The sequence below is a fragment of the Poeciliopsis prolifica genome, unplaced genomic scaffold, assembly GCF_027474105.1.
Source record: "Poeciliopsis prolifica strain line A6 unplaced genomic scaffold, Auburn_PproV2 SCAFFOLD102, whole genome shotgun sequence".
NCBI classification, from domain to species: domain Eukaryota; kingdom Metazoa; phylum Chordata; class Actinopteri; order Cyprinodontiformes; family Poeciliidae; genus Poeciliopsis; species Poeciliopsis prolifica.
The window spans coordinates 982,395-1,003,151 of NW_026562477.1; the positions used below are offsets into that span (position 1 = coordinate 982,395).

The window sequence follows — 20,757 nt, forward strand, 5'->3', positions numbered from 1 at the left end:
GTACAACTCTTATTCAGCTATCCAAACTTATTTATTTACATTTATCTTTTGGGATCTCTGTCTCTTTTTCAGCTGCATGTAAAACATGAAAGTGTCCAACTATGATTTCTCTCTCCTCTTAAATGTCCTGGAAACTGGAACAGGGGCAGAGTTTGGCCTGTGCGTGTTTCATTGTCTGAGATGAGAATAAACTTCCTTTACTGACACATGTAAACGAATCAAAAAAAACTTTATTCTCAACCTGAAACAACAAGTTCTTCTATCACTACAGAGCAGAGAGAGATGGGATATTTAAAGTCAGACATCACTGGCGGTTCAGACACACGTTTGTCTCAAACAGTTCATCTGTGACTCAGTGACCTTTCTGTAAAGTGATTTGATCACAGCGACGGTGTAACCAGAAATGACCTTTAAGTTCATTTCAAAAGGCTGGGAGAAGAACTGCTGATCTGAACCGAAATAATGACACCGGTTCTGGAGAAACTGGAGCTCCAGTAAGTTTATAAAAGTTCATTCAGAGGAGAGAACCTGGACTGGTCAAACTGGGAATCCAGGCCTGGGAGTGACTCAGGTCAGATGGAGGAGGATAGAGGAGTCAGATGATGATGATGATGGGTTTACAGTCCTGTTCCAGTAAACTGGGAGCAGTGGGTTTTTTGGGTCCAGCTCATGCTTTTTAGGAGAACCTTTGGTTCTCATTTCCTGTGGATGATGAATCTGTCTTAGTGGGACAAATGGAAAGAGAACCACAACCAGAGACCTGCTTTGCTCCAGTCTGCTGGATATTTTTTAATTGCTGTGTAGCCATATAGTCAAATGATTACATAAAGAGATTTTAATCACTTTTAAACTGAAAATGTTCTGTTTTCTCCCACTTTTGTGTTGAATTCAGTCATTTGGAACAAAACTCGCTCAACAAACCAAAAGCTGCTGTTTTTGAAAAATGTTTTTTCTCTCATACTGACATAAATCAAAAAGTCAATAGACAGCCAACATGAAGTCCGGAGTCCGTCTGTGTTTGGCGACTCAGATAATCCCAAACTGAGCTGGGTGACCTTTGCCCCGCTCCGTCCTGAGAAGCCAAATGAGTGAGACGCCGATCTTCTCCGCGCTCGTCCGTGAAGCATTAGGGTTCATTAGCACCGCTCAGCAGCCTGAGCGCCGGAGGAACACACACATCCAGTCAACCTAATGGCTTCTCCTTGTTTGTTATTCCTCCTCCGTCTTTGACTCCACACTGGGAGTAATCAGCTGCAGCGGGCGGGGAGGGCAGAGAGGGGCTCCGGTTTGTCAAAGAGGCCTCTCAGAGAGGACTTTCCCTCTCACTGACTGAAACATCATTTCCTGCAGAAGCAGCACACTGCTGCTATTGAGACGTTCCCCCCTGCAACGTTTCCACTACAACCTTTTATATTTACTCCTGACCCGCGGACCTCAGGAGGAGCATGCACACCGTATCAGCTTGCAACGAGTCCAGGGTCCCTGCAGCTAGTCAGAGACACAGCGGAGGCTTTCAGCACTTCATTCCAACACAAACAGTCCCGGCGCTTTTAAAGCAGCTGCACAAGCCCACATTCTAAATAAAGACCCCACCGATCAGCAGCCTGCGCGACAGGATTTAACAGCAGCCCGGCCGTAAAGCACTACATTAAACCCACTTTTTCCTTTGCTTGTGCTGTAAGAAGAAAGGCCTGACGGTTCGCTGACGTTTTGAGGCCAAGCCAGGGATGAGACGGGAAGGGAAGAGGAGTCTGCTGAGGAAATAAAAAATACAACATCCTGCCTGCCCTGACCAGATGCTAACTCTGATTCATCGAGGCGACGAGGCAGTCGCAAGAATACGAACAACCCGATGAGAAGCAAGAAATCCGAGGTCACGACCTCCATGCAACAGCAAACATTGGGATTACCTGCAGGTCGAAGAATTTGCTGTATCTTCGGTAGATGATGTGCGACGTGTTGTCAGAGTAGGTGACATTGATGACATACACCTGCCGAGAAAAGAGAGCAACAGCAGGAAGTTAGCGATTCACAGATTTAAAACAGGCACAACATTCATTTTGTTCTACTGGCATTCCCAAGATAAAACATGGATCTCCAAACTTAGTATCACATCTAGAAGCGGGTCATTAAAGTCCATTTTATTTCTCATGTTTCAGATATGTCAACTCATTTTCTCCAGGGAAGATGGGGGAATTACTTTTCTCTCGCAATGATGTACTGATAAATTGATTTGGCATAATTGAAAACTGTAAGCCTTTCATACGGTGGTCATCTTACTTTCTGGTATTACATACAGTAGCATGAATGCAGTTAAAGCAACAAATCTCCAGCTTCCAACCAAAGACATTTTCTGAGTGAAAAGATTTTATAAATGTCCCTGAAGCCACCAAAATGACAGATTCCAAACTGAAGCTGGATTCGTAAATAAACAATAAACTACAGTTAAAGTATTGCAGAGTCCTACTGATAAATGCACAGCCTGTTCAAACAGAAAACTCTAACCATGAAATATTATCGGTGGGATTTGTTTCCTCTTGGTTTGTATTATGGACTGATTTCTATGGCAATATGTCCTGCATTTCAAAATGCAGGGACCAAATATCTGTTAAATACTAAAAAGTGTTGCAATATTGATTCCATATTCAACTCTGCTGAGTTTGGTTGAATTTTTCATGATCCCAAAAATTGAACCCAAACTCAGCAGATTTCTGTATTTTTTGGCTGAAACTGCGACATGGTTCATGTCCTGCTTTGAAATGAATAAAAAGAGTTCATGACTACTGACCCCAACTCTACTGAAAATTTAAAAACTACCCTCAACAACCAAGTCAACGATTGGAAGCCAACAATTTTAAGTGAACTCAACCCATTCTACCAAGAAATGGGTCAAATCCAGCCAGAGAAATACCAAAGGATTTCCAAAAGACAGTTGTCAATCTAGATGTTTGACTTAACTAAATATTCATTTTTTTATATATAGATTTGAGTCTGTATGTATGATTTTGATCCTGTAACTCTTTCCAACATGTCCTAACATGTGGACAGAGATTTTATTTACATCACATCCTTGTAAATTCATAACCCCATATTGTTGAAGGCCGCTGCCTCCAGGGTGAAACATCACACTGACCCGCCGTCGCCGCTCAGCCTTGGCTGAAAAACTGCAGCAGCCCTGAGAGGCCTGATAAGATGAGATACAGTCCATTTATGTCAAGAGGAGGTAAGTGATGCCACCCATCATCTCTATTCTAATAAAACATAGATAACCAAGGTAGTAGAGCCCAGGCCAGGACACTTTCAGCAGAGGCATTAAGAGCAGGTGGGAGCTCACACTCTCACACTGGGATGTACGAAACACTCAAGCTTTACAGAACACTAAGCTGCAACTTTCTGCTGGAAAATTATTGGAATAAAAGGAAATCTGGTAACATAGTAATTGATATCTGCAAATGTTGAAATATGTCCGGGATCTAGATGGTTTTAGCTCTAATAATAGCTGTAGCTGCAGTGGGAACATTTGAAAAAGGTCTTTAACTTCAGCTGCTCATCAAATAAAAGCCAAGAAATAATGAGCCTAACTTGTCAAAGAAAGTGCAACAGCATAGCTGCAGTTTTAAGAAAGAGCATCTGAAATGAGCCTGACTGACAGAAAATTGGCTGATATGAGTAGATAATGATCTGCATGTAGCAGCACAGTCATTTACAGAAGAAATAACTGAAGAAGGAAGCGGTGACTTCTATAAATTAAAATCTGGAGTTCTGCACAGCCGCTTTGATGCCGACGGGATCCTGAGAGCGATTCCAGAGCCGCTTATTAAACTGATGTTTAATTTAAAGCTGCTGCTATTTGATTACTGGTTAGAAAAACCCACAGCCAAACTGAAATACTGAAAATCCTTAATGGTTTGGTGATAATTCAGCAATTAGCAAAGATCCATAAAAAATAATAAAATGCCACAAGTAATGTGCTATGTACTCTGTTAAAAAATTCAATAAAGGGTAAATATATCCCTTAGATTAATAAAGTAAGATTTTGTTAAAATCTAGTTATTTTCTGAGCTCTGTAGTTTTTTTTTTTTTTTTACTAGAAAAATAATTTAAAGGAAAACAGGGCAAAGAACTTTGGCGTTTATTTGACTGAGTTTGCATTTTGACACCTTCCATGTTTTTTACTAATTCTGTATATTACAAATATTAGTCCTCAGTGATCATAGTATCTTTGTCTCACCGCACTGGAAAGATTTAAATTCAGCTTTTCTGCATCTTCCTCAAAATCTTTACTTCATAACAGACTGCAGACCCTGCATTCGGACATCCTGCTTATTTGTGCTGCCCAACAGTTACCTGGCAAATATAGGAATCACCATCAGAGTGACTGGGCTAACAGCTGGAAGGTTTGATGAATGAGCCAAGGTTTCCTCTGGACGTTTTTAGATCCAATACAGCTAAAGCATCAAGAATAAGCAAGATGATAATATTAATTTATTTGCTTTTCATAATAAAAACATCAGTCTGAGCAGATAACCTTCTCTTAAATAACATCCTCCCATAAGCTGAAGGGACTCCTGCTTCCTTTTCCAGCCGGCCGCCTCCGACTGACTGATTGCGCTCCATCACTTCATCCCTCTGTACCTCCCAACAGCCTCCTAAGCAAAGCGAGACGAATGAGATCAAGTGGAAGACCCTGACGTTGACGTAAGAAGGGCAACAGCCGGAAACAAAAGCGCTGCAGGTTAAAAAAAGGCCTGGTTGCTGTTGGATGGGGGTTTGAGCTGCTGCTGGCAACGAGCCACCGCAGCATGTTTCCCTGCAAGAACAACTCCTGGCATCCAGAAAGCTGTAATAGTCACATGCCACCGTCAGGCTGGTTCTGAGCGCGGCGAGGCGTCACCGCAGCGATTACTGCCGTCGATTATCACCGTGGAAGTGTGCTACTGGGGTAATAATCTCATGAACAGCCTCAGGAAACAAAGACAATACATTTCTTTGTGGCGTCTGTATATTAACAAGGTGAGGCTCTTTTTACAGACATAATAACAAAACCACTTATGAGGAGGCGTCTGCAGACTCGGAGCTTCAGATTCTTCAGAGAGGAAGTTTGGAAAGGAGGTTAGTTTATTTAGCATCCTGCTGACAACAGGGTAAGGCAGTCAGTTTTATCATGAAATCACAAACTTTACGTACCACAAACCCCTCTGTCAGGCAAACATACCCACAGGTTGATGCTGCCACCACCGTGCTACATTCAGTACACAGTGCAGAGTTCAGTCTTTGTGAGGATTTAGTTGCTTTTTTTTGGCAGAACTGATAGAGTTTCCAGCAGACATTGAACATTTTATTTTCTTTCACTGAGAGACAACATTCAACATGTCATTAACTTTCTGAAAGGAGAGAGGCATGGTACCAGGTTGTAATAAAAGAAAAGAAAAATGCTTTTTCCACCTGCAGTAACTGGACAGGTCAATGGTAATCAATTATAGTTTAAAAGATTATGAATAGATTAATTAATTACATTATGATCAATAAATTATCAATCACATCTACCTAAAGCCAAACAAACAAATCAAACACTTTGGAAAACTATTGTTTTATCTCCTGCAGTAAAAAGTACAATCTGCTCAGTTAATCGGCATTTCTTCCCTAATGTGTTGGAATTAGTTCATGTTATAATCTTACTAAAACTATTACAATGAGTTGGAGCAACTAAAGCGAAGGTGATTTTTAACTCCTGCAATTTGGGCTCATGTCATTTTATCTGATCTCAAAGTAACAGAACATATTAAAGAAGGAGCAGCAAAATTATGAGTTTTATAAAATGAACAGATGTTTACAGCAGCATCAGATTTAAAAAAGAAAAAAAAAACATTTGGAAAAAATACGAGTGATGATTTTGTGAAGATTTCCAGTGAATTTTTGAGATTATATATTGATTCATGAGGCTTTGAAACTGTTGCATTTTAAGGACTTTTGACATAATTTTAATGGTTAAGGTCGGATCCAAAGTAGGTAAATTCATCTATATTCAAAGCTGCTGTAATACATAAACCACATATTTTCGAGGATGCTGGTCAGGCCGTTTGCAAGGCTGTTCCAGATGCCTGGCGTACAGCTGCAAAACTTTCATTTTAGAAATGGTCCTTAGATAATTCTCCCACTCTGAAAAAAGTTCAGACCAAATAAATCAGTGGCAGCCCAGTAATAAATGTGAAGCTGATGCCCATAAACGGGTTTAATTCCCATCAGATGCTCAGATGAAGCGCTAGAGACGTCTGGAAGATCTGGACCCGCAGCGAAAATCCAAACTCCAGCAGCAGATGGGCATGTGATGGCAACCGCAGTGGAAAACAGAACCGCCAGCCATCATGCTCGGGCTGGCCCGGCCCAAATATCAAGCTCTGCCCTGCTGCCCTGCCAGACCCAGAAACTCAGCCCACTTCACACGGGCCGTAAATTTTGCCTGGGCTCTGCTGCTCGCAATTCATCCTGCACTAAATATCAAGAACTGATTTTTATTTTTATTGCGTGTTGCATATTTAGCAGGAAGCAGATCTGAACAGGGGCCAAGTCGTGAGCACCAAGTGCAGATAAAATGCACAGAACTCAATGAAGAAATGACTCAGTTCATCCGTCTGGCGGAAATATCCATATGACAAAACCTAACAGAGAATTCAAAACTACTTTTCCTTCCAGAGACGTTTTAACTGCACAGATTCTGAGTCAAAGAGTTAGAGATGTCTTTTATTAATATCTTTTTTGTGTGTTAAAATGCTGCGCTTTGAAGCTTATCAAAATCTATCAAACCATTAAAAGAAACACTTGATGACAGACAGTGAAGATTTCAAGTTAAATTTCTCTTAAAGGCATCGAAATAAGCGACTTATAAACAGGAAAAACACAAATGAAGAAAACAGAATCCAAAGAAACGCTCCAGGGTCTGGTATGTCCCAGATAGGAAACCGAAAGAAGAAAAAAATCAAAACTTCATGCATCTGCTTCCCACTGAGGAAGTTGTACTTGAAAACAAAAGTCCCTTCATGATCAGACACAAAGAGAGAAACATGAATACTTATGACAGAACAAATTGGACCTCTGATTGTTTCATTACGCTCCTCTAAAACCACCATTAATATTCATCTCACATGTAAATCTCAGCTTGTTTCCTGATAGTAAAGCAGCTCCGGACATCAGATCCAGAAATACCAGAGTTAGACTCTGAAACGGCTGAAAAACTTACAGTTTCAGGGGAGCCAGCATCCAGCCTCGCAGATGTCCGGAGAAGAAGGCAAAGAGCTCAGAGCTTTGGTGGGGCCCAGAATGTGGGCCCAGCCACTAAATGCAGCCAACCCCGCCTAAACTGCTATATTTGAAGTAACCTATAAAACAGACCCAAAGCTTGCTTCCAGACGCCCTCAGCGCAAATCATCTGACTACAAAAGTCAGGTTGGAAAAGATTTTCTTTGGATCAAGTCATGTCTTTCCACCCTGAACCATTACTGGGCTAAATATACTCCAATGTGTAATAGACTCATTTGTTGTTTCAGCTCTGCTGAAGAGTTTAGCAAGGCAATAAAATACAATAAAGTTTCACAGATTGGTTTGAGCTTTGATGCACTTTCCCAGAAACTGAACAGGAAACATGTTTGAACCAACATGGCTGTTCAGAACTGAACCGCCTGGTTTTAAGATTTGTTCTCCCTGTGCAAGCAGGAGTTTTCTCTGGTTACTCCAGTTTACTCTCACAGCCCATTAAGACCAAACACTGGCCACCAAGTAAATGAAAAGCTTTGATTTTTCAGCACAAATAAGCTGCAAAAAGCAGATTATGAACCATAATATGCATATTGTGTCTTTCTTTAGATAACTTACAGATGTTGCAGGGCTGTTGTCTCTCGTGTCATAAATTCAGCAGCAAGCAGTTTTTTCAACCTGTTTTTTTGTTGTTGTTGTTTTCTTGTCTTTTTTTCCAAAATATAGAATAAAGTGTTAAAATGTTCCCTTATTATTCTTGTCATGAAACCAAACTGGAGCCAGCAGGTCAGGCCACACATGATGCCCACACACACGCTTCATCTCTCATCTTCACCACTTCAGGGTGACGTAATCAACTGAAGCCATGATAAAATGCTCCAACATGTGTTTTAAACCAGCAGAGGCACAAGTTACAGTGTGAAACCTCAGCAAGACACAAATAAAATCCTTCAACAAACTCACACATCCCAACAGTTAGGGCTGGGCATCTGAAGAAAGGCTCCCTTTTCACCAGGATTTCACTCTGCGTCGGCTGCAGACCAATAAATATTTGAGTGTGCAACAGCTCTCTACAGAGATGTTTTATGGAGCCAAATAACAACAGACTCCTGCAGCGTGAGCCTTTGTTGCAGCGCAGGAGCCGGTGGAAATGAAATGTTGTGGGACTGGGACTTGTCGAAAAAACAGAAGCTTATAGTAAACATGGCCGTGTCCAATCTCACTTTTTCTGTTGTCATCCTTTTCCCCTGAACACACACACACACACAAACCTGGAAGAGTGAGTGTGTGACACATGTTTGCAGCTCTGCTGCCCAGTTTTCCCTACAGTCTGACGACCCCAGATCCTGAATCTTATCCTTCCAGCCTCTCCTCTCTTTCTCTCTCTCTGTCTTTCTCTCTCTCTCTTTCTCAGAAGCATAAGCATTTCCAGCTGGTTTCACAAACATTACAAATGGGAATCAGTGGTTGCCACAGATTGTGTCCTTCTCTCGTTTCCCCTGCCTCCCTCTCTTTTCTTCTCACAGTAACAAGCCACGTCTCCAGAGACCGGGTAGCAAAGGAAACTAGGCCAGAGTCTGATCTGCTGGGACTTACAAGCCCAAACACACTCTGAGAAGATACTCTAAACCAAACGCTACATGTACTACAACATCCTAACTGCTGTACACGAGTCATATACATGTGAGACATAAACACTGAAAGCAACAGCAGAGTTACAATTAGGATTTGATTCATTTGAACTGGATTGGATTCTGTATGTTTGTTAAAAATGTTATAGTTTTGTTTTTAATTGGACCTTCAATAAATAAAGGGAACTGAAACCCAAACAGAACCTCACAAAACATCTGGACATAAACGGAGATTTAAACACACAAGTGAGCACTTGCTTATTTAAAGTAGTTGGTTGCACTGGATTTTATTTAGGGGTGACAGAGTAAAATGAACTTATTATATATGGGTGGCTCATTTTAAGCTCTGTAATAAATATATAAAACCATGTATCATTTTTCTTTCACTTGGCATTTCTGAACTGCTTTGTGTTTGTCTGTAATATGAGACCTAAAAACTGATATTTTCATTACAAAATGTAAAAATGTCCAATATAAATAACTGTATTCAGCTTGAATTAGTGTTGTTTTGGTTCATAATGTAATAATAAAGCACAAGCTAAAGCTTACTGCACTCCTTCTAAGTAACAAAACAACTGAAAGTCAGACAGATTTATGCTAAAGGACAGATTATAAGAAAACCTGTTTTTAATTCAAATAATGCACCATGGCAGCTCAAACGTTGCAAAGAGGAATTATTCAAACATTTATCAAGACCAAGATAATTGTCTCTTCTTGCTAGCAGCTTTGAGCTAAACAAAGATGGCTGCCACATGCTGTGTCTTAGTTTCTTCCTTTAATAACCACACAGATAGACGTGTCACAGTTTTACCACATGCTGAATAAACGAGTCAATCGACAGCAAGTTCTAGTTTCATCAATGGAAAGTTTCCTGCTTATAAAGCTGTCATACTTGATGACAACAGAATTAGACAAACACTGGCACACTTCAGGGAAGAAGAAAAAAAATAATACATATTGTTTTTATAGTCTTATATATGAAAATATGAAAAAAACCACTGAATCAATTCATCCATTAAATAACAAAAGACTAGATCCACTTATTTATCAGCTATTATGAAAATATTTCCAAACATTTTTTACATGAATGCAGATCAAATTTGTAGAAGAAACAATGGATTTATTCAGATTAGTGTGAGTGGAAATAGTCATTAGTATGTATAAAATGTTTTACTTTAAGCCAAGCTTACTGCCATCAATAAATATCAAGCTTTTAAGAAGTTAAGCGTTAATCAATCAATCAATCAAATTTTATTTGTATAGCACATTTCAGCTACAAGGCATTTCAAAGTGCTTTACATCATAAACACAAAACACAAAGGCATGCAACATAGAATAAAATACCAAGTTTTTTTTTTAATGGCAGCAGCAGCTTCTTTAGTGACTTCATCTAGAAACTTTCAGAGTTTTCACATTTATAGGATTTATCGGAGCACACCCAGTTTGTGCAACAAAAAGTTGGTTTTTCACTCAAGGTTAATTTTATAGCAGCCAATGCCTACAAGCTCATAAATAACTAAGGCTTAGGTAATTTTATCTTATCTTTTTAAGTCATAGGAATTTCATAAAAATATGTCCATGTAAAATTTAACAAATTATTACTGTTTCTAACAAGCAAATCTGAACCTGCTTCATGTTGTGCACTAGTTTGTGCCTCCATCCATCCCAACAGACTGTACAGAAATAAAGAATTATTTAGGACAATGTCTCCATTTCTCTGGGAAAAAACACAATGGCAGCAGCTTTCAGATGTTCCTGTGCTTGAAAAGCTCGTGCTCAGGACATTACGCTCTTATCAGGGACAAGCAGACGTGTATTCTCTTATAATTACTTCACCGCATTTACTTGCACAAATGTGTACAGTGCAGTAATAAAAAAAGAAATGCATAAACACGCAGTTTAGCTGTCCCCTAGCTATATGAGAACTGACAGACAGGAAGAAAATGCTTATTGTGTCCCATCGCTCTGACAAGGAGCGAAGCAGAAGTTAGAGAGCAGCAGGAAAATCTCCAGTTTTATTTAAACAATTTATTTGATACTTGCATCATTTCACAGTTTATTCATTCATCCATCCGTTTGTCCATCCAGTCCCATTCTGTTTGTGAATAATGTTTCTGTGTGTTTTTTCCAGCTTCATTTGCCGCCGCTGACCATATTTTGCAGGATTACAGCAACATCACTTCATTAAGAAAGGAAGGAAAAGAATCCAGGTGCTAAAGTGACCCAACCACAATCCAGACCTCAAACTTCCTGAAAACATTTCAACTGGAAGAATACAACAAACAACATTCTGAACTGATAAGTTGGAAAAAAGTCAAACTTTTCATTCACATTCAGCAAACAAATCTCAGAATCAGAATAACTTCACTGAACTCAGTCTGTCCTGTCTTTCTTAAAAACATCGGCAACACATCATCAGCTTTCATTTGAAAAATAAAACTGGGATATGATGTATAATATGTTTGTAACAGGGAACAAGCTGATCTCCAGCATGCAGAGCAGAACAAGTGCTAATTGTGTCCACATATCATTATGCCTGAGGGTCTGCAGTCCTGTAATTGAGTATTAGGGAGATTGTGTTCCTTTCATTGTGGTCATTTATTATGACTTGTTTATGAGGCTGAAACAGGATCTGAACTGGAGCCTTGAAGCACAGAGCCTCAACACACACACTTCAACAAGCCTGCTATTGATGAGTGGACGGGGTGAGGGGTCGGGTGGGGGTGGCTGGTTCAGGAAGGCAATAACAATCACTGGAGCCCGTCATCAGGTCTCAGTAGGTGAAAGTGACCTACATTCTCACAGAACGACAGAAACCGTGAAAGGGAGATGGAGAAATAGTCAGAAAGCACTTAAGATTTTCCAGAACAGAATTTCTTAAAAGGCTAAGATAATAATAATGAGAAAAATATGAACTTAAATAAACAAAGAGCAACTAACAACCAAATCAACTTGTATTTGCTGATAAACTGTATTGATAGGATATTCAGGACTTAATCTTTTTCATTAGAGAGGTCTAGAAAGTAGAAAACTTAGCAAACAGCCTCACGTTCCTCTCCGCTCAGCCCCACACCTGGCCATGCCCCACACCTGGCCAGCCCCTCTGTGTATCTTGCTCCACCCACTTTACTGAAAGCCTTCAACATCTGTCAAGTTTGGTTATGCTTTCATAGGGGGGTTAATTGCACTTTGAGCAATGCTGTGATTCTTATTATGTCTTATTTTAAAGTAGGCAGTAAATACCAAGTATATCCTGGTTTTCATAACTATTTCATTATTTAGTTTCTGCAAAAACATTTAGTAAAAAGCTGCAACACTGAAGTTTTTTCCCATTTCACCATGATTTGACAGTCTGATCATGTTATTTTGTGTGTACCTGTGGGCAGCCAGTTTCTCCTAAGTATTTGTTTGTCTTGGGTTTTCTTGTCCAGTTGATGCTCTTCCACCACAGCTGATAAAAAGCTTTGGATTTCTAGTCTGATCACTGAATTATCGACTTGCAGCTCCTCATCTCAATAATCATATGGTGACAGATGGGTTGAGATGCTGTTGGACCAATGAACCAATCAACAAATGCAGTTTAGTGCCAATCAAATCGTTTGATTCTTTCTGCACAAATGTATTAGGGTGTGTAAAAGTGAGGGATAGCCCCATTTCTGGTTTTTCAATTGTCCTACATTTTCTGTCGGAGACTGATCAGGAAGCAGGAAGGCCAGACCTTCCACTCGGGATGATGAGCTTTAATCAGTTCCAGATGCTTTGAGGAGAGGAAATCCAAACCGCCCAGATCTGTCTTGTGTTCTCTCTTCAGCTTTGTTCCATATTCCAAAAAAAGTTGCTCCTGATGAGTTTTTCCCAGGTTGCATAGGTCAGATTGTTTTTCCCATCAGTGTTTCTTCAAGTTTTGTTTTATTCCATTCCTTCTGCAAACCTGCCCTCAGGTGTCCAGCAACATGGGGGTGTCACTTCACTTTTAGTTTTTAAATTCTCCACATTCTTCACTGGAGGCAGTTCAGGGCTGCAGTAGAATAATCCTCCTCTCCTCTTCCTCAGCTGTGGCTTTGGAAAATGGTTTTTCCATTGACTTGCTGGAAAATGCATAGATCTCCCTGGAGATGGTGTGGTCTTGAAGGCAGATCATGTTGCTCTAAAATCTCTGCTGGACTTTTCTGCATTATTGCTGCTCTCAAATAAGTGGAAATGATGACGCAACCTGTTCAATCACAGAGTCTGGCTGCAGTTTATTCCAACAAAGACCTGGATCCATCTCACAGAAATTCATGTCTTCACTGTATTGCACAGCTTCATAAAAGTTTTGGAAAGTCATCCTTATCCATGAGGTTCTAGTAGCTGCAGATGAATGAACGTTGCACTTTGAAGAACATTTTGATTTTGTCTGGTTTGTGTTACAGACCTCGTTATACGCTTGGCTTCGTCTGGAGGATCTGGTCACCCCAGCTATTGTTTTCTTTAGGTGTGGACTTTGAAATGATTGACTCTGATTTTAACCAATCGCTAATGTTTGGCCATGACATGTCTAATGCACCAGCTCGATCGTAAAGGAAGCTACGCTACAAATCTAAATGTAAATTGTGTGCTCTATCAGGAGCCATTTTCCGATGCAAAGACAGAGAAATGCGGCACTGAACAATGTCTGAAACATTCCTCTTGCTCCGACTTAAAATACTCAATATTTAAAACCACGGCCAACACAAACTGAACACAAACATAACACAAACTGTTCATTTACTCCGCTGCAATTGCCAAACTACAACCAGAAGCCAGACTACAATTCTGAAACAGCCAGAAAGTTAGCATCATCATTCACCACAACTTGTTTTGTTCTCTGGCTGGTTCGGCTGAAGTTCATCCTGAGAAATGCATCTCAATGGAGAAATCCCAGAAAGAGCATTGAAGGGACATTATGGTCAGGCTAGTCTAAAAAAATTCAAGAACAGATGAGAAACAAAGTCTCTCATCTATTAGTCACAAAATCTATTTATATAAATCTATTTATATCAGGAGGAATTCAAAACATCATCTAAAGACCCATGGGCTTCACTAGTTTCTGTCAACATTAGTGTTCAATATTCATCAACTAAATACTGGGCAAAATTTGCATCTATTAGGACCAAAACCACTGCAGAAAAAGAAAATATAAGGGAACGTCTTTCATTTTGCAAAAGAAAGAACAAACATCCAGATGATTCCCTGAGAGCTTTAAGAAGATATTGAAGGACCGACAAAACAAAGACAAAACCTTTGGAAGATGTTCTCCTGGTTACTCTGGTAAAATGAACACAGCATCATACTGATAGTCAAGCACGGTAGAGAGGAAGTATGGTGATCTTTGAATCCTCTGGATTTTTTTCTCTGATCACTGGTGCACCTTCTGTCGTCATTAAAACCCTGCAGGGAGTGAAACACGGTACATTTTTCACCCTCAGGACACCTTGATATTGGTGTCCTTGGTAACCCATGTGTAAAAAAAGTGATGCTGTGGGCTCCTGAGAATACACAGGAATCTCCACAGCAACCATTCAGACAACGTAACTGAGCAGGTTCTGGTCTGTATCCAGGCTCCATCCTGCTTTACACTAATTGGACACCAACCAGTAAGGAACTTTTCAACATGGCTTCCCAACAGCGGAAAGTGGGAGGATGTTTGGACGCTAGGTGGCACCCTTCAGATTTCTTCTAAAATGTTCTAGTTTAGTTAGATGTTTCGAGATATTTAGCTTGAAGTCGTTTCAAAAACAAACAATTCAGACCTGATAAGTGAGTAAAGAAGCGGAGAGCCCTTCAGCAGTTTCAGTGGTGATGGAGATAATGAGCTGCAGCCATGACAGGACTCAGGTAGGAGTTCACCTGTCAGCTGGAGCAGCAGAGGCTTCATCTGCTCAGTGTCTGGCTGCTTTCTTATTTATGAGCAGGTGTGGAGCCGCATCACATCCTGGCCTGCTGCCTCATCTCCCCTCAGCTGCGGACTAAATGGTGCGTTTAGGTGCCACGCTGCGCCCGCGGACAGGCCAGAGACCAATCCCGACGCCTCGTATCCAACTGGACCAGAATGTTAATATTACTGGGAGATGAGGAGAACTCACGTAGTGCTTGGACGGATTCCGCCTCTTCTCCACGTCCACAACTTTCACGTCCAGCACCGTCCGGAACTGCATCTTGATCCTGCACAGGCTTTGCATTAAAACGCTCCGGATGGATCTGCTTCCTCCTTAGAATAAAAATAAATAAATCACAACATTCCTCGTCCAACCCGGCAGCTTCCCGACGCAACGGCAGGAAATCTGATTGAAACTTATCAATAGTCCGATAGATCAGGTCTCTCAGACAGTCTGGGCTGCTGGTGGGAGCGCAGAGGGAAAGCTGTCACCTTAAAAGCAGGAAGAACCGAGAGGAGCGCTCCTTTGTGTCTGCAGCGTCGCTCAGAAAAAAACCTCCGGCTGCAGACCTGGATCCTCAGCGGCGGACCCGGCTCCAGCAGCGGGGACGACGGTTTGATCCCGGGAAGAAAACCCCACTCAGAGAGACACTGATTGTGACCGGGCTGCTGCGTAATCCTGACTCATTCATTCGTCTTCCTTTTGGGCCCCAGAAGTTCTTCTGTCAGCGTCAGAGAGCCCGAAACAGCCTGATCCAAACATCCAGACCGACCCGCAGCGACGCGACGCGCCCGGGAGGCAGCTGCATGTTACCGGCTGTTACTGCTGGAAGCCGCGCTGTCTGACCGCCGAGCTCTCAGTCAGCTGCAGCTTTCTGGCCGGAGACACGAACCACTGGAACTGAATACAGATGTTTCACAGGCGACCAATCAGAGGCGGCCGCTCTGCGTGGAGGAGACAACTGACGACCCAACACTGACCCCAGCGGACGAAAGATGCAGGTTCAGGTCGACAATCCATTAATGGATTATCTTTTATTTGTATATATTTGTAAAAATTTGAAAACAAAATATATTTAAGAAAAATATAAAATGTTCAGTTTAGAAAAACAAAGTCCTCTGTTTTTTTATTTTGAAATTCTTGATCTACATGGCAAACTCTACATTCATAAGTGGAAAAACCTGAATACCGACACCTAACCAAAATAATGGCATCAGTCATTCTTGATCAAAAATTATTTGGGCAAAAAAAACATTGCAATGTCAGGCCCCTTTACATTGAATGAAAAACTGGCTCAACACTCTGCAGACACTGGTAATAACACTTTATGGGATAAATGAGATTATTTTTAATAACTGAATATTTATAAACCTCAAGAGTTATAAAAGAAAATCCAAAATTCCTCCACCATGATGTGAGGAGGAGTTAATGTCAGACAGCGAATAACCACTGGAGAGACGGCGGCTGCAGGTGGTTCATCAACCTGCCGGCGCATCGGGTTGATGCTAGCGACAATAAGCTTCTATGTTCCTGTCTTTTCCCTGTGACAGCTTAAAAAAAGGAACAGATGGACGAGAGGAGGAAGAGGATGGGTGCCTCTGAGATAGATTTGTTTCTTGGCAGCTTTTTTTTTCAAAAGAGACGTGAGAATTAAATAAAATATAATAAAAAAAGGCTGCTCATACTGCTGATAGTTCCAAAGAAATGGGGCTCAACAGAAACCCAGGAGAGTTTTTCAGCTCAGGCCATCAGAACAAGCTGATCCTGCCATCTGTTTATCCTTTATTTATCTTTAAACCATCTAAACCAGTCATGATGAACCGAGGAGTGCTGATGACACGTTGAGTTTGAGTTCCAGGCCGCGGCTGTCAGAAGGCGATGTAGTGGCTCACTGGTGCTGACGATTTCGCTGTCACACTCCAGCGTCTGCAGGACGAGCTCCAGGGCCGCCTTGCTCACATTGAGGCTGTAGCGCTGCCTGACCGCCGACAGGATGTGCAGGACGTGGCAGCCCCTCTCTGCTGTGTGCACAGAGACAGGACGGCTGACACACCAACACACACAGAACCAACAAAACGTCCAGTAAAACCAGCAAATAGAAGAATTTAATCAAGAACAGGTTGAAGTCTACTCACACTTTTCTCTCTTTGAATCCTCCCTGATGATATCTTTCACCGCTATGAGCAGATCTTTGTCTTGTATGGTCACCTGGTGAGGAGAAAACTCTTCAAGCATCCAGGAAACAGTAACCCGACTGAAGGACCGGTTCCACTGCGTTCTTACGTGATACACTTCATCCTGGGACTTGACCTTGCGGTACACGGTGCCTTCGTCCTGCAGGACCTGCAGAACCTCCTTTAGGAGCTGGGTGAGCTGCTGGTAGCCAGACGGACCAGCAACAGCCTCCTGCACACAGATACTGATGCTTATGGTGCTTTAAGGCTGAATATAACAATCATTTAAGAGGAATTGATTCTGCAGATCAGATGATTGATCAAATATTTAGGCAGAAAAATGAAATTAGCAAAAATATTAAAGAAACTTTAGTTTTTAATATTATAATTATTTAAAGAGACGGAAGAGGATTATGGTTTCTGAAAAAGAAAAAGTTCTGACTTTTTTCCCCCAGATTACTGATGTTAATCTTGGAATTCTGACCTTTTTTCAACTTTGACCTTTGAATTTTGACTTTAATCTCAGGATTCTATTTTTCTTCCCAGATTCTAATTTTAGTCCCAGAATTTTGACTTTAATCTCAAAACTGTGACTTTAATTTCAAGATTTTGACTTTTTTCAGATTTCTGACTTTAATCACCTAAATCTGGCTTCTTCTTCCAGAAGGTTAGTTCCTCTCACATCACTGTCATTAAAGCGTTTGCTCCCAGACGCCCATCGACCCTAAAGTCAGAAATCAGTACCCTAATTTTCTTTGAAAAGTACCAAGACTTATACTTACACATTTTTAGAGTTATTCTGTCTATGTAGTAAACGATGCTCGAGACGGAACCAATTCCCTTTCCGGTCTTCCTCACCTGCTCTGCAGACCGAGTTTTTAGCCGGCTGGAGATCAGAGGCTCCAGCAGATCCTGGACGTCGTACGGTCTGAACTTTGCCACCAACTTCTGCTTCAGAAAGTCTTTAATGATGTTTGTCGCTTTGCTAAGGGAAGTTTCTTCAGAGTCTCTGCAAGCAATAAAATGTTTTCAGGTTTACAGGAGAACAAACTAAAGGAAGAATATCAGTTTTTGTGAATAATTTGCTGATGGCCACCCACTGCCCCTCCCACAGTATCATGTTCAGAGGTTTTGTAATCTAGATATCTTCAGGGTTCTGAGATTGTCCTAATCTGCTCTCAGAGACGGATCTCCGTACCCTGCTGCGTTGAGCTGGAAGCGCTTGTCGTAAAACAGCCTGTAGAGCTGAGGGACCTCCATCATCCAGGCTATCTGGGCCGCCATCATTGGGTCTTCCACCTTATCTGCCAAAACATGCAGACACAAGCATGCTGTAACATACTGTACACTCCTCAAGCGAAATCAAATGTCATTCGTTTACATCAAAAACCTTTGCAGCTCTTCTGGAAAACACACACACAGATTAAGCCAACACAGAGATCATTGTTAAAAGTGGAAAGGTGGTTTCCAATCAGAAGAAGGAACAGAAGAGATACTCCATATTCCAGCTGCATCTGAAAACCAGCAGGATTTGTTCTTTGTTGGCAAATTATTATCAGCAAAATAAATGGATCTTTCTGCAATAAAGGGCTTCAAATAAGATGTTTTACCTCTGTGTGTAAATGACCTGCTGTTAAAAACTGACAGCGATAAAGAAAATGAGAGGCAGCCATGTTGGATTTTGAGTCGGATGCTAGAGGAGGACTTCAATTAATTTCAAACACAATGTATTTATCCCAGAGGAAAATTAATTGTTATAATTTGTGTTCAAAAAGAGTCGCTGGGGATGGTGATCCTGTAGGCAAGACAGATCTCTGGTAGCAGTCAGTGTGGCAACACTGAAGAGGCTTCTGACTGAAGATTATTGCTGTATGAGTCACATGATTTATGGTCTTTGATTAAACTTTTTATTCAATTGTGCATTTAAATATTTAATGAGTGGAGATTATGTGAGGTGATATTTAATTTTAATTAAATGAAACAAATATTTTAAAAAGCATGTTTGGCCTAAAGAGTGTTCTCACAGTAGGTGGAAGCCGTGATTTCTCTCTGTTGCCTCGACGTCTTCACAGGCCCTCGAACCCGGATCAGCTCTCCGATCTCCAGGTGGCAGCGTTTGCGTTGTTTCTGTCGGAGTTTTCTAAGCTCTGCGACCAGATCGAACTCGCCTTCAGCTGCATCACTGTGTTTCATCCCAGCTTACGTAAAATAAACAAAAAATTTTCTGTAAACTTTAATAAAAATATGTGTTTTTAGGACGAATCTCTAAATTAAAGTGGTTAAAATTTGAGTGTCAATATTTTTGATATTCAACTCACTGAGACCTACATTTACTGGGATCCTCTTCTTCTTTCAATAAATTACTTTTCCAGCACAGACAGTTTATAACTCCAGTACCATCATCCACTATCCAGACAATGACAGAATAGCAGCATTAGCTGAGAGAATATGCTACAAAATATATGACTGGAAAATATTAAGATGTTTTAAACACAAATATTGTGATAATCCACAATGAGATCATCAGTACCTCCATAACAGAAGAAGTCGTCTCTCTCCCTTTTGTAAACCACTGTCCCAAGAACGTCCACTTTGTAGATGGGATGTAAGTTGTAGAAATAAATGCCTACAGACAGTAAACAGAAACTAAATTCACTCGTTTACAGATAATTAAATCAAGGTTATTCAGTCTGAATGCGATCATCAAGAATTTCCTCAAAACAAACCGCAGCTGCCATGCAAGCTGTTGTTACCTGGAACCTGTATGGACTCTGTCATCTGCAAGATGTCCCTGACAAACAGCCGAGCGAAGGCGGAGAAGATGGGGTCCATTCCCCACAGCATGGACGGCGGCTCCTCGGCGGGATCCATCGCAGCTGCCTGCATTTCATCCTGGAAACAAAACCAGATGTTTTCCTAAATCCCCCTTTTCTTTCTTCTGTTGCTGCAAGTTCAGTTGGCGTCTCACTAGCAAGCTAGCGCTCACGAAAGTTACGTGTGTAGTTCCCCAGCAGGAACGGTACGTGTCCGCCATATTGTGAGTGGCACATTCGAACCCAGGACGATCCATGTTGGAAACGTTTCATCTGATTCTGATGGAACGTTTTACATTTTAAATGATACCTCCTGATGCATTTTGGGGATCAAAATGTAACTAAAAAAAATAAAATAAACCCGTGCTTAAAATAAAGTCTTACGACTTCCTCTGAAAAGGCACCAAACTGAAGCTTAGATTAATAAAAATAGTCAGTTGTCAGTTTTCTATATGTTAACTACTTACTTATATGATAACGGAAGTTGTACACTGTTATTGCTGATAGAAAATAATATGTAAGGTATAGGTTGTGAAACTCACGATGTTCTATTTATTCAATAGACAACTGATATAAATGTTATTTTGATAATTAAGCTTAATAAATGTTTTTTTCTTAATAATTAGTCATTAATACTAATGCATATAATAAGAATTTGGAGTAATGTATAATTGTCATATACTAAAACAAGCATCAAAACCGACTTTTAAGTGTTTTCTTGTTCATTCTTTATGAATTATACTTCTCATATTATGCATAGATTCTATTTATTATTTTTTTACTTTGATAGAGAAGATGATTCCATATAAGTAAAATATTTGCATAATTAAGTTTTTGATTTTAGACTCTATGCACCATTTTTATTTTTTCATTTAGGGTTGATCAATATGTCACTCACAATATGGCCGTAACTGTGACGTAAGCGTCAATCGCTGGCGTTGTCTGTTGTCATATGACCCATTCACTGAAACTTAAAAATAATCTGTCAGTC

General features: G+C 40.7%; 1 protein-coding gene across 1 annotated transcript; it reads right to left on the reverse strand.

Moving 5' to 3' along the window:
* Nucleotides 1-16,462: 16,462 nt before the first annotated feature.
* LOC129354034 (CST complex subunit STN1-like) lies at nucleotides 16,463-19,933 on the reverse strand. The gene is given in 10 exon segments (XM_055023518.1): nucleotides 16,463-16,669; nucleotides 16,671-16,800; nucleotides 16,915-16,987; nucleotides 17,063-17,185; nucleotides 17,812-17,962; nucleotides 18,152-18,257; nucleotides 18,978-19,151; nucleotides 19,282-19,359; nucleotides 19,484-19,579; nucleotides 19,707-19,933. Coding segments are annotated over 10 exon segments (1,086 nt in total). The 5' UTR covers nucleotides 19,840-19,933; the 3' UTR covers nucleotides 16,463-16,647.
* Between the last annotated feature and the right edge of the window lie 824 nt (nucleotides 19,934-20,757).